The 13,648-nt window shown below is 45.7% G+C and overlaps 1 protein-coding gene across 1 annotated transcript in view; it reads right to left on the bottom strand.

Moving 5' to 3' along the window:
- Nucleotides 1-13,648, bottom strand: part of VWA8 (von Willebrand factor A domain containing 8) — a 3,012,337-nt gene that overhangs the window by 208,554 nt on the left and 2,790,135 nt on the right. The window contains exon 40 of the mRNA XM_069639376.1: nt 1,043-1,151. Coding sequence (XP_069495477.1) covers nt 1,043-1,151 — 109 coding nt within the window. The remainder of the gene's footprint in view (nt 1-1,042; nt 1,152-13,648) is intronic.

Here is a 13,648-nt window from a genome sequence, read left to right as displayed (position 1 = left end):
TAGTGAGGCTCTCAGTCCCTGGTATGTATGAAAGCGCTGCTGCTTCCAGCATGTTCCAAGCCGACATTTTGAGCTGCCTTGAAAAGACACAGCCGCGTGCTTTCGCTCCCGACTACTCTTGTGGGGTCCAAGTGATGGGGGATCACATTCTGGTGCGGGAGGAAGAGCAATGTCCAAACGGATTATTTTATTTAAGGATTTACACATAAAAGGAGGCGGCATCTCGAGTTTCCCTTTCCTAGTATACATGCGGGTATGGACGCCATTTCATGACACGCTTATTTTACTTTAGGTGACTTTGCAACTCCGTGGGGAGTGCAACTCACAGAGCGTGGGCATTTGAAGAAATCTGCTGCAGAGCTCGAGCGTCAATAAATCCAGGAATCCGTGGCAGAATGGGTCTGATTAATTATTGATTCGTGCTGCGATTGTGAAGTCCACTGGAAGAGTCTGAGCACTCTCCAAAAGAGTTCACTGCAGACCACAAGCAGTATTACCATTTTAAAGAAAGGAGGCACATTTAAAACCAAAGTCGTATTTTAGACGGACTAAAGTGTAGCGTGTTCATAGTAAGCCTCCTCACACTCCCCCTCCCCCCTTTATATACCCTCTCTACAACCTGCAACAAGGGTTCGTTTCAATTCCAGCGTCGCCCTATCCAGCATTTTTAAGAAAGGGACCGCCCATTGTATGGTGTATTTGATTTGCAAGGGACGTTTGCTTACCCGGAATCGGTTTCAGAGATGTCAACATACCAGGTGCATTCGCTCAATTACCAAAAGAAAGTATGGACTTAACACCATTGAGGGGATGCAGTGGATGGCAAAAATAATGAGCACACTGGGAAAACCCCCTATTGACCACTTGAAATGATGATTATTAAATGAAATGTAGGTTAATCTGCTGTCAGAAACGCAAACGAGGCCCTCGAAAAGAAATCAGGGAGGAGAGTGAGGTAAAGCCCTGTAGCCACGCCTTCCTAATCTCCGAGGACACCGTTTCCGGCACCTGCGGGGCGGGGCCGCGGCAATTTAAGGATTACCTGCAAGCTGTCCAGGATGACTCGAAGCGACTGCACCTGCCGCCGGACGGCTCCAGAGAACCTCTCATAAGTGGCCGCGTCATACTCGCTCATCTGGATCTCCTTCAGCCTGGAAGGAAAAGCAAAAAGAAAACACAAGGATCAGAGGCTACAAGTACACGCTCAAGGTGGCAACCCCGTCCAAGCGAGGCGAATCGAGCCCCCAAGCACCGCATAATTATAATAACAGAAGAGATGAGTGTGGGAGCTCAAAGGGGCAGGTGTGCTCTTAGGCGATCAAAGGGCATGTGTCGGGATTAGGGCCCAGCGCGGAGCCTCACTTAAGCACTATCTAGGCCAGCAGTGGAAAGTCCTTTGTGTTTGTAAGCACCTGGATTGTGCTCTGTGTTTCCACAGCTGGCTTCACGATGAAGAGCTGTCACCCAGTGACTACACGCACAGGCAATTGTGCACTTGGGTTGCTTTCTCTAACTCACTGTGCAGTAGCGGTGCCCTTCACCACAATGGTAACTAGGACTATTTTGAAGTTGTGTTCCCCAACTCCAAAATCTGTGCAGTGGTGAAGCCAGTCAGACATGGTGCAATAAAGGGACCCTGGTTTCCCACTGGAGAATAAAGCATCTCCATTAACCCGATCCTTGCTTAAGGAGGAAGGCAGTGAGAATCTTGCTAGTCTGCCCATCCTGCCTTCTCTGGAGCAGACACAGGGCACAGAGGAGCCCATGCCCAGCATGCCCCACGGGCTTCCGTTGGCACTGCGCTACCATTTCATGGTACCCTCAAACACCACCGGACTGCTACCATGTCGTCCAGCAAATTGATGGCGTGTCCAAGTTCTTTTGACTGGTGTGGCCCAAGCAGGGCATGGACTTATGGAGGGGTGGCATGAAGTACAAGCGCGCACACACACAATTATCATAGTTTAGGATAAAGGGGTGGCACCAGGGGTGGCCAATCAGATTCCTGGAGGTGGCACATGCCACCCCAGGCCACTCCCTGGGCACGCCGCTGCAGCAAATAAATAATAACCCGTCCCTCATACACAATTACTAAAAATATGCCAAAGACCGAGTCAACAAACAGAAAGGGCCTGCAGACATTCTCCTGCTGGTAAATGTGGCAACTGCATAGGGGCTGCCAGTCCCTTCCACTTTAAAGACCCTATTTTCACTCAGTCGCACAGCAGATGCCTCTGAATGTTTACATTATGCCTCATGTAACCCATGCCCTCAAAAACATTGCAGGCAATAACCGCAACCGCCATGCTAGACAGCTGTTTTATCTCCTCACCAGTTCTGCAATGGGCCAATTTCAAGTCGTACTCTCAACACAGCCTTTTCGTTTGACTTCTAGAACAACTGCGATCCTTGTGCAGAAAGCCACCCCACCTTGTCTAAAGGTCATTGTCTAGCTAAAATGCTACACCTGAGGTTATTGGAAGGTGAAGGTCCAAGGGTCTTGGTCGCCCAGTTGGCTTAAGGCCCAATCAACCTTCCGGTATCAACTATGTCCCCCATGGACAGTAATGTGTAGGGAAACAAATTCTGCTAATTTTGTAGTAGTTCAAAGCTGTGAATAGATGACACCGGAGGGGAGCTTAGATGAAACACCTGGAGCCCCCTCTCTGAATCCATGCCCTACACAGTATGGATAATATGGCAGCTCTGACACATTGTGGCTGTGCCAGTAACTGTGTGGTTTCTAAAGGGTTGTTAGTAGAGCCATTCCGCCCAATCATTGACCTCAGTGGCCATCTTGCTACGGGTAGGCAGGTGCCACACAGATCAGGCAGCCTCAGCATCTTGGGATGCACATTATGTTATATCAGATGGGATTTCAAAAGTACATTGACAGCACCCTCATGGCTTCCTGATGTCAAGGCAGCTGATAAGTGTTTGGGCTCACTGAGAAGAGCAACAGGAAGGCTGAATGTTAGAGCAGAAAGTGCCTGGCCATGAAGTGTTCCCTGAACTAATTGTTGATCTTGACTCGAACAATATGGTGTAAACGATGAGGGAGGGATTTCCTATATGAGGCAGGGTGGGGTGAAGACACATACTAGGAAGGGGTGCCCCTGCTCCTCCCGCCCCCGCCCTGTGTGACATTTAAAGGAAAAAGAAGGTTTTGATGAGAAGAGCGTCAGATGATGACCTCCGGTATCTGTCTTGGGACTACTCTGAGTTGTCTACATACAAATCAATTACCCAATTGCAGGAAATTCCGTATATATTACAGTGAATAAAGCGCTTGCTAAAGACATCTGTGTTCAGCCGATAGGGTCGATTTAGCCCTGCATCCTTCCGAGATCAATAGATTGAGTACCATGAAAAACTGGGAAGGAATAACATAAAATACTACAGCACTAAAGGAGGAAAATTAAATGACATGCTGCATACCCACAAAGATATACAAGCACGAGTGTAATATCGTCTGAACACTTGGAATTTACAGAGGTGAGCAGATGCAGCAGCCCATCAGAAGATAGAAATGTAGACCGAGATAGACGGCACAGGTGTAGTCCAGCGGGACAGTAAAAAAGCCATGAGCCCATGCCGGCCATTACTCTTTGTTTGTGGATCAAATATAGGATAATGTAACACATCATCATAAGATGATTGAAACTGGATTTCCTCTCCACCATAACGTGTGGGTTTGAGAAAAGCCTTTGCCGAAGCTAATGCCCAGATTATACACAAATGGTGGAGCACCCTCTGGGAAAAGGGTTGTCAGGTATAGTTTCTTTGCACACATCCACAGATCTATGAGCTCTGTCCAAGAACATAATGAGGTCACATAGGGAGGGCGCACTGAGAAGGGGAGGAGAGCTTAGATGATGGTCTGGGTATCATAGGCATAATTATGACACACTCTACTTACTGTGCCCCGGACTTACTCCTGTCTGCAGCTCCCCTTGCTAATGAGGGAAGGGGATGAGCTGAGATACCACTCCCTAGAATGTCTGCCTTGCTCTCCCTCTGAGCTCAAGCATTGGTGCATGGCCCGCCTTACTACATCCTGCATTATGGGTGTTTTCGAATATCTAGTCTGTACTCTGCAGAGGGATGTGTCACGTGCCTTATGTGGGCATGCTAGTGGCTGAATGCCAGAAACCAAAGTTAACTGGGTCACCTGTGAGGAGCCACGAATGAGATACGGACACAGAGGACTCACTGTAGTAGTTTAAGACTTTAATTAAACAATAAAGGGGCTGTAAAATGCCTCACTGTCCCTAATCTAGGAGGCATTTCCCTACCTCAACCAAAACTAAGTGTCTGTCCTGTTTCAAGATTTCCAAAGCAAATATTTCATGTGTCAGAAATCCTATCTTTCCCTCACATTCTAAAACGAACTATAAGGTGTTAAGGGTATTGTCTCTAGCTTGAAAAGTGCATGCATGTTCAAGTTCAACAAAAAAATACAACACACGTTCCTAATGGACAATGTTCACCGTTTTTGGGAATGGCTCCCTTCCCCAGTTTTCTCTCCACCAAAACAAAAGGTTCCAAAGAATAAGCAAGTTCTTTAAGGCCCAAGAGGATGCCTCTCTCCTCTTAGTGTTACAATCCACTTCAGAGGAAATGACTCCCTTCACCAAGTTTTTTTCCACAAACACTGTAATTCAAAACACCAAAGGTATGACTCTTCATTGGGATTAACTTTTCAAAGTAAAACAACTTTGGTGTGGGTCCCAGACTTGCAAGACACCTGGTATACTCTCCTGCCAGGCTCTTATCCTTTACACAATTTGTGTGCATGTACCAGACTCGCCAAACACCTGGTATACTCTCCTGCCAAGTTCCCTCTTTATCCCTGTATTTCTTGCATTCACACAATTCCAATATTATGTTCTGTTTTCATCAAACCTCCCTTTATTTGCTTCCTTTGTCAAATGTCCAAACACCTTCTATACTCCCCTGCCAGGTTTTCTTTTTATTATGGTATTTCTCGTATACACACAGTATCAATATTCTGTATTACTTTTGTCAAAGTGTCGGGCCTCAACCCTTTCATTAACTTTCTCTGTTAAATGTCCCAGTGACCAAACCGCTTTACTCTGGGTCACCTGACTCATGTAGCTGCCACTTATCGGTACTTGGTGGAGCTGCTGAAATACCCCAGTGACCCCAGCTTTCCTTCCCAGGGCCCATTGGCTTTCTATGGTATTCTTCCGACCTCTTGTGGCAAACACACAGAAGTGCTCCAGCATCCTGCCTCCACTTCACGGTCTCACCGGCTTCGAATGGCAGCTTCCACATCTTTGGTGGCTCCCACCTTAATCCTGAGCCCTTCTCCATGTTGGGGCTGCAAAGGCACTGTTCCTCGGTTCCTGCGGTCGCCAGGGAGGATACTCTTCTGCTCCTGCTCTGATTCCAGCACAGCAAACCAGCTCCTGCAGTCCTCCTCCTCTCGCAGTCTCCCTGCTTGCCTGTGGACTTCTCAGCTTGGCTTCCCTGGCAGTAACTAGCTGGTTGCAACTCGGTTATCTTCATCGGTTCCATCTTTAAACTCCTGCTTCCAGGAAGGGAGTTGCTTGGAGCCAGTCAGCTTCTTCCAAACACTAGACTGATTCTGCTGAGTATTCAGCATTACTTGGCCCCTCTTCCTCATCTCAGTCTATTATTCTATTGGTTACAGAATATTGAGAGATACTATCAGCAAGCTTTAGGGGTTTCTGAAGGGGGTAATCACAATATGCCATTAATCACAGTATGCCATTAAGGCATGAGGAATGGAAGGGGTATCCCTAAAAGGGAAAGGGGGATACCATGTATCATCTGATATTGCCAGGCCTTCCCCCTGAGGGTCACCTCCCCCTATGTGATCCTCCCTCAAATAGCCGCCCCCAGGGTCAGGATCAGGTAGCGGCTGCCATCCCCTGCCACATGAAGAGAGGCTACCTCTGGAAAAGGAGTGATGGCATCATCAGATTTTTCACCCACCTCTTCCGAGGGTAGGGCACTCCATTCTGTGCCCATGTGGGTTAAATCCCCTTCATTCACATTTCAATGGACATAATCAAAACCTGCAATTGGTCAGCATCCTTTAATATTTCTAGATGGGGCGTCCGAGATTTCTGGTTCTACCATATGGCAATATGGGGCTCAAGTGACTTATGAAATGGTAGGTTACAATTTCCAGAGGAGCATGACCTGTAGGAGGGCCATGGCTCTGTCTCCATCTCCTAAACCCTCATCTGTTGATCTTCACAAGTTTACATCACATGCCACATGAAGTTAGAGAAAATCATGAGGCAGTTTCTGGCAAAAGTACACACGAAATGGTTTAATGCTGATTTAGTTGCACTTAAATAAGAGAAAAGGAAACTAGAAAGGAAATGGATAAAAAATCACACTAAGACAAATAAAATAAACTGGAAGAACACAGACACCAAATATAAGATCAAACTTACTGAACTTAAAAAAAATCATTACAACAAACAGATTACCACAGCGACAAATTCTACAGGGAAGCTTTTTCAGATACTCAAAACCATAGAGAAACCTAAAGCCCTCTCCCTGCCATTCCAACCCACAGAAAATGATTGTGAAAATGTCCAAACAGCCTTTCAAAATAAAATACTCAAAGCCAGAGAAACCATAACAAAATGCAAGACAACTAGTCTCCTCCAACCTAATTACACTAAGAAAGAAAATCATAAAGCCACCAGTCCCAAATTCAAGTTCACACCTAGTACAGTAGACAACATGAGGAAAACACTTTCTAACATAAATTGCACTTCTTGCACAGAAACGTATTACCACCAAAACTGATATTAGACAACCCGAAAATAGTCATCCCATTCCTTAGAAGAATGCTAAATGCTTCCTTCAGGTGGCACATTGTACCTACAGCTATAAAAAACAGTCACGGTCACACCCCTACCAAAAAAGCCAGAATTAAGCCAACAGCACCCCTCAAACCTCAGACCCATCACCAACTGTAATTTTCTATTGAAGATACTAGATACGATTGCTACAGAACAGCTCCAGGAGTACGTGGATAGCAGCAATCTCCTCCATCCACAAGAGTCAGGATTCAGGAAAGACCATAGTACAGAGTTCGTACTACTCGACCTGCAGACAGAAATGCTTGGCTTACTAGACAAGGGTGAAGCAGGCTTACTGATTCTATTGGACCTCTCGGCGGCCTTTGATTTACTAGATCACCAGAGGCTCCGAGAGGCCCTGGCATTAGTGGGGAACTGCTCCCAGGGAGCCATTGATTGGGTGTCATCATTTCTCCAAGATAGACATTCCAATATAATCTGGGGAAATTACGCATCATAATCCAAACCAGTGGATTGTGGCGTCCCACAGGGAGCTAGTTTCTCCCCTTTACTGTTCAATCTATACCTGCGTTGCTTGTGCACCCTGTTGAGACATCTCGGAATATTTTTTACTAACAATGCTGATGACACCCAACTGATACTTGAACTTAAGTGGAGACTACAACCAAGAAAGTGAGAAATTAACATCTATATACAACACCATCGAATCCTGGATGAAAGCTAACTGGATGTGTCTAAATGGCACCAAAACAGAGCTAATGACCTTTGGCTCTCCCTGCACCAGAAAAAATCTTAGCCCAGCCTACTCCACATTCGACATCAAAGAGACATCAATTCCAGTTACAGAAAAAGTTAAGACCATAGCATATTCTTGCAGGCCTCTTTGGAAGCTGAGGCTCAAGTGGCTTACCTCAAAAGAAATTGTCAGTGCCACCAGAAACTCCTGAGGAAAATTAGCCCCCTGCTAAATAAACAAAACAGTACAACAATCGCCACGGCCACTATTCTCCCACGGCTAGACTATGGAAATGCCCTGCTACTGGCCGTTAGTAACAAATACCTCAAACAGTGCCAGGTGATTCAGAACAACGCCTTAAGAACCATAACTGGTAAAACAAAAAGAGAACGCATCACAGGAGAGAGAAGAGATCTTCACTGGTTAGCTATAGACGCGTGTATCACATTTAAATCCTTGACACTGGTTCATCGCTGTTTATATGGAAATGCTCCAGCATACCTAAAGAAACGTGGTATGAACCTAGTCGCAATCTTAGATCAACAAACAAAGGCCACCTCCATACCACGTCAACAAAGAAGGCAAAGGGACTAGGTAGGGCCTTTTCAACTAAAGCAATAGCCAATGGAATAAACTTCCAGAGACCCTAAGATCTGACCCAAATCTCCCAAGTTTCAAAAAGAAATTGAAGACCTTGCTCTTCAAATAAATCCCCTCTTTAACATTCTGCTGACCTCTGCTCATCGCAGTTATATGCTGTTCCGTTAATACGTCCCTGTCTATATGGAACTCGCTCTGATGCCTGTGGGCCGAAGCGCTATATAGTAACAAATAAAATAAAATAAAATAAATAAATACCCACCCAGTAGACAGCATTAGTCTGGTTTGGAGCTTAGATGGAAGAAGATAAGAGGGAAGGCAGTCTTGGGATTCCGAGCACATCTTGGAGCTCACCTGTCAGAGAAGTGACGGTCAGGAAGAAGGCAAAAGATAAATAACCTCCTCTCCATCGGGTTCAGATTAGGGTGGTCGGTGGAAACTGTCACACTCGTTCTTTAAATGGTATGCACCTGCACATCAGAGATCCTTACATGGCATCCATGTTTTGGGCTTCCTCCCACCTTCCCCACCCACAATGTGCTGCCATCTAATGACGCTGCCTCTCCCCTTACCAGGAGGAGGACATTTCCACCAGTAATCAGAACCACTGAAGCCGACTCACAACCTCCATTGATGCCGCTTTACCTATGCCCTGTCAATTTTGCAGCAGCGGTTGACTTAACCTAAACTGTTATCTTACAGGTATGTAGAAAGAAAACATATATCACTTGACCCCACGTTTACAGAAGCATGCCTCGCGGACCAGCAGTAGAGGTGCAGTGTTGAATGTCTCGAGAGGAAATGTGGAAACTAGACTTGAAAACCATTCCCTGAAGTTACTGTTTCCGATTTCAGCTTTGCAGTTTAGAAAGCACGCGGATCATTTAGCAGAGCAAAACAAAGGCTTATCAATAGATGGATAGTCGGGAGAGTTCTGTATGTTTCAAGTGATGATACATTTTATTAGACTGACGAAATAAGCACAAAGGTTGTGTATTCCTTGAGGCCATATCTTTGTTCCGATGGGAAGAATGTAGTAATAAAAGACAACCTTCGTACTGTGTAGAACAAAGTGTTTTTTTACACATTAAAGGTAACAATGTCAGAATTGGAACCAGCAAGCAAAGGAACGAGTAGCAAATACGAGTTGTACATCTGATTGTGAGTGCGATGTTCATGGAATCAGTACTGGGCTGCGTAGGGTAACATGGCATACAGTGGTACACAATTAAAAATTCATCAGAACTATAAGTAAACCTAAATCACAATTTAGCATTGTGTTCTTGGAATCTACCAACACTGAAAAAATAGTTGTTACCATTGCAAATGATACAAGGCTAGAAGTAGTAAGTGATTATTCAGAAAGCTTTCACCCTAGGTTTAAGGACTGATTTTCTATACTCTGGCTTGGTGGACAGATGTATAGACAGCCAACCTATATTGTGACAGGGACAACTCTGGGAGCTGTAGCCAAACCAGTTCAAGGTAGCAGTGACAAGGGTCTAGGGTAAGTCTCAAGAGGTGGTGAGCTTGTAAAGGGTCCACAATGAGTACACACAATGGGGATCACAGATTGCACTTAGAAAGTAGGTATAAACATAAAATTATTTATGGGCAAACGACACTATGAAAAATGACTTAACAAGTAGAAATATCAAACAACACTAATAATAGATTACATATATGCAGTCACTGGTTGAGGCCATAATACAAATCAAACCCCTGTAAAAGAAAGTACAGATTAGGTTATTCACCAATGGTCCACAGAGAGTTAACCCTAACTTCAATTGTCTTTCCCTAAATTATCTGGGGCCTTATGCCCAAAAGTTGAGGAAAGTTCTGACAAAGTCTGTGAAGCTGGAAAAAAATGAAGGTAGGGTCTCTGGGGTCCAGTGAAAAGTTCTGAGGGTTGGAGGACAATGTATTATAACTAATAGAAGTGTCCCCAACTTAAGGAAGGCTTGCGTGAGCAAGCTATGGTAAAACCAAAGTATAGTAAAAGTTAGGTAAACTTTTAAAGGGAGTATAAGGGCAGGTAAGAACCACTGCAACTTACCCCCCCATACTCCGAATCTTCCCCAGACTTGACAGTTCGATGGAAGAGAGTCCAAGTTTGCTTTTCCCGCTGTCAGTCACAGTCCTCGATTCGCAGGGGTTGCAGGTTCGAGCTGATCTCCGGTTGGTGTCTTTCACTAGTGCCAGGACTCTCAGATGAAGAATGCAGCAAAACTCGATGCAGGACCCCTCTCAGGACTGGACTTTGGTCAGGTCACCTGTTTTGGACAGTGGTCACCGCAGCACGACGATGCAAAGGGCCTCACTTGTTTCAGTCAGACTTTCCCTCCTATCTCGGGTCCCCTTGAAGCAAGCACTCGAAATTTTGCTGAGATGAGTCTTGTAGGACAAGCAGAGGATACCCCAAGTTCCAGGTCGAAACTCGGAACGGCAACGTCTACAGCACGGTAGCATGAACTCAGAGCTTGTCAGCCACAGGACAGTCCCGGGACACTTCCGAAGGCTCTTCTTCACAGGGTACCGAGCAGACATCAGGAATGGATGTTCCCTCCACTCCAAGGGTCGCAGCTCCCTCGCAGGAATGCTGAAGATCACGAGCAAGACAGGGCTCCACCAGGATAGCAGCAGACGTTTGTTGCCAGGCCTCCTTCAGTCGGGTCTCCGGTCTCTTCTCAGGTCTCACAGCTGGACAGGAGTATTTGCTCCGTCAGGTTACTCCAGAATCTCTGAAGAATGGGTGTAGGGGTTTTCTTCTTAGCCTAAAAGCCAGGTAAGAGCCGAAACTCCCACTAGCCAGGTAAGAGCTGAAACTCCCACTAGCCAATAGCAGGACTAGCCCACACACACACCCCAGCAGTGGTCCAATTTGGACCACTGGCGGGAACATTCATGCATAACAATCAAAACACTGAAACCAGTTTGTGGATTGGGACCAGACAGTCTTAGCCCACATCCTGCCAGCAAGCACACACAGCCCTCCAATAGCTTGCCAAAAGCTTCTGCTTTCCCGGGCCCTGGAAGTACTTATAAGGATTTTCCTGGCCTCACAGGCCAGGAAGAAGGCTAAAGAACAAGATGGCCAAAGGACAAGCGAAATACCATGTGGCACGGTCATGTTTGGACACTAGTCATGGTTAGTAGCCAAACACGGTAAACGCGATAAGGCTAAAATGAAAAGCACCAAAAGATTGTAAAAAGTCACTGCTGCCACCAGCCTGCTCATTTAGCACACCTAGAGTAACCAAAAATCCTTTGACTGTTAGTCTAGGGCAAAACAAAAAGTGTACCTCATTGTATTGCATTGTAAAATGCATTGTACAATGATAACAAGTTACAACAAGTGATAACAAGTTACTAAAAGTAGTCGCAAGGATAGGGGAAACAGTGTTTCCCAGTACTGACAGCCTGAGGACATGTCAGTTTCCCCATAACAGATGAGCAAAAGTCAGTGAAGTGAAGCTGCATTGTAAAAAGTGCAGGTCAGGATCACAATCAAAAGCTAAAAGTTTGAGAGTCCATAAAAATTGAAGGAAAGGTGTAGTAAAGAGAAATCTTTCCTAACACTTGGACACACACAAAGTAACAAATATGGGAAAATGTATTCTAAAGACGTGTAGGTAGCATGCAGTGGGATTTAGGGCTCCAGGCACTGGTTAAAGTGCATAGTTTGGACAACCCTCCAAGGAGAGCATGCCTCAAAACAATGCAAATTGCTCAGCCCTTAGTGGCTCTGCCAGATAACAGACTAATAACACAGAGCTGTACTCATGTCCCCCCTATTCCATTGAATCAGGTGCTAGAGAAAAGCAGGTGCATCTCGGATTCCTTTGCAGCCAATCCACATATATATAGTCCATATAATCCATAGTAGTAGTTTACATACATACTTGTAGCAACTGGACAAAGCGCCTTTTGTGTGCAGTGTCCGACTCTCCTCGCCCCTAATGATTGCTAAATAGTAGTCAAGTAACAGGAAGTGAGACATGATTTCTTTGTACCTTTAGATCCTAAATCTTGGAGGCTGTGAATGTAAATCACTGGTAGTCATTTAAGCCTCCTGTGCAGTGTTATCAGGAAACAAGTGGCATTCATGCCCATGGACCTGTACCAAAGTGCTACATTCTCATGAAGCGAAATCATTCCCACGATTTTGGCGAGCAGTTTCTCCAGCAAATGCGAAGGCTCCTTTGGCCAGATTTGAATCCATCTATTCCGAGATTTCGACAATACCCCCATCTTGTAATAAATAGCTCTGAAGCTGCTGCCTTGACACACACAAAGTCCTCTTCAAGGATGCCTTTTCCACTGGGGGCTGTTGACTTACATTAGGACGGCTCCACATTTCTTCTGCAGAACTTGTTTTAGGGAACCTCCCCACACAAAATGTCTTCTGTCAAAGGAAACTAATCACTCACTGCCCAACTGCACTTTTGCCTTTTACACATGCGCATGCCAGGAAGTGAAACATGCTAGCATGGGTCCGAGTCTGTGGCTCAGTGGACTAATACATCCACTACAGGGATCTGTGTTTAACCTCCTGGTCACGGGTATGAATCCCAGTAGGTGAACTTTCCCTTCTTCCATACTAGGTCAGGTGAAAGTGAGTAGCATTGATTTGGGTAACAATTCAAGGCCGAGATGCCCCCAGATGGAAGCGCACTTTAGGTGTTATGAAGCACAGATGATCCCACGTTTTAACCTCTTCCATCCTTCCTCCCTCATTACTGGGGGTTACCTGTTGAAAAATCATCAGTTTGGACTTCCCATCATTTATATTGAGCGTCAGCTCACTGCAGTAGACCACAAAGGCAGAGTTGCGCTCACTGAGGCCGCGTTCAATTCTCTGTCGCTTGCAAAGAGCAAAATAGGTATCCTCTGTTTACCGACGCAGGGGGCTTCAGATGAGGCTTTACCAAGAGCATTAGTAATATACGGATTAAAGAAAAAGGCCCTGAGGACACAACCCAGGCACCGCTCTCTCCACGGTTACTGCTGGATCTGTTGTTTCCCAATGCGTGCGATGTAGATCATCCTCACCTTATTGCCTGTGCAAAAGGGGAGTAGCAGAATTGGGCCTTCATCGTGCAGAATTTGAGAGGGGTTTGCCGGGATAGACATGAGTAAATAATGCCCAGGGCTGCATTTGTAACAGCTTTCTTTAGAGAGTTTCGGATTGGCAAGCTTGTAGGGTCCTTAACTGCTGATCGGAAAGGGGGTTTTCGCGAGCATATGTGTTGGTCATTAATGGCACATCAGTCCAGCTTTGGGTTAAGCCTTCAAAGACGGATGTGGAGGGACGGGGTATGACAGTAACATTGCATGGGACCTACAATACATGTATCTGCCCGGCACAGGCTATATCTGATCTCTTGGCAATAAGGGGTGCAGGGACATTGTTTATGCACCAGGACAGTTCCAGCTTGTCTCGTTTCCAGTTTAGGAAGATTTTTGAGAGGACATTGGCGGC

The sequence above is a fragment of the Ambystoma mexicanum genome, chromosome 7q (assembly GCF_040938575.1).
Source record: "Ambystoma mexicanum isolate Mex_15411 chromosome 7q, UKY_AmexF1_1, whole genome shotgun sequence".
Lineage (NCBI taxonomy): Eukaryota > Metazoa > Chordata > Amphibia > Caudata > Ambystomatidae > Ambystoma > Ambystoma mexicanum.
Note: the sequence above shows the minus strand (reverse complement) of the source record. Positions and strands in the feature narration are given on the sequence as shown.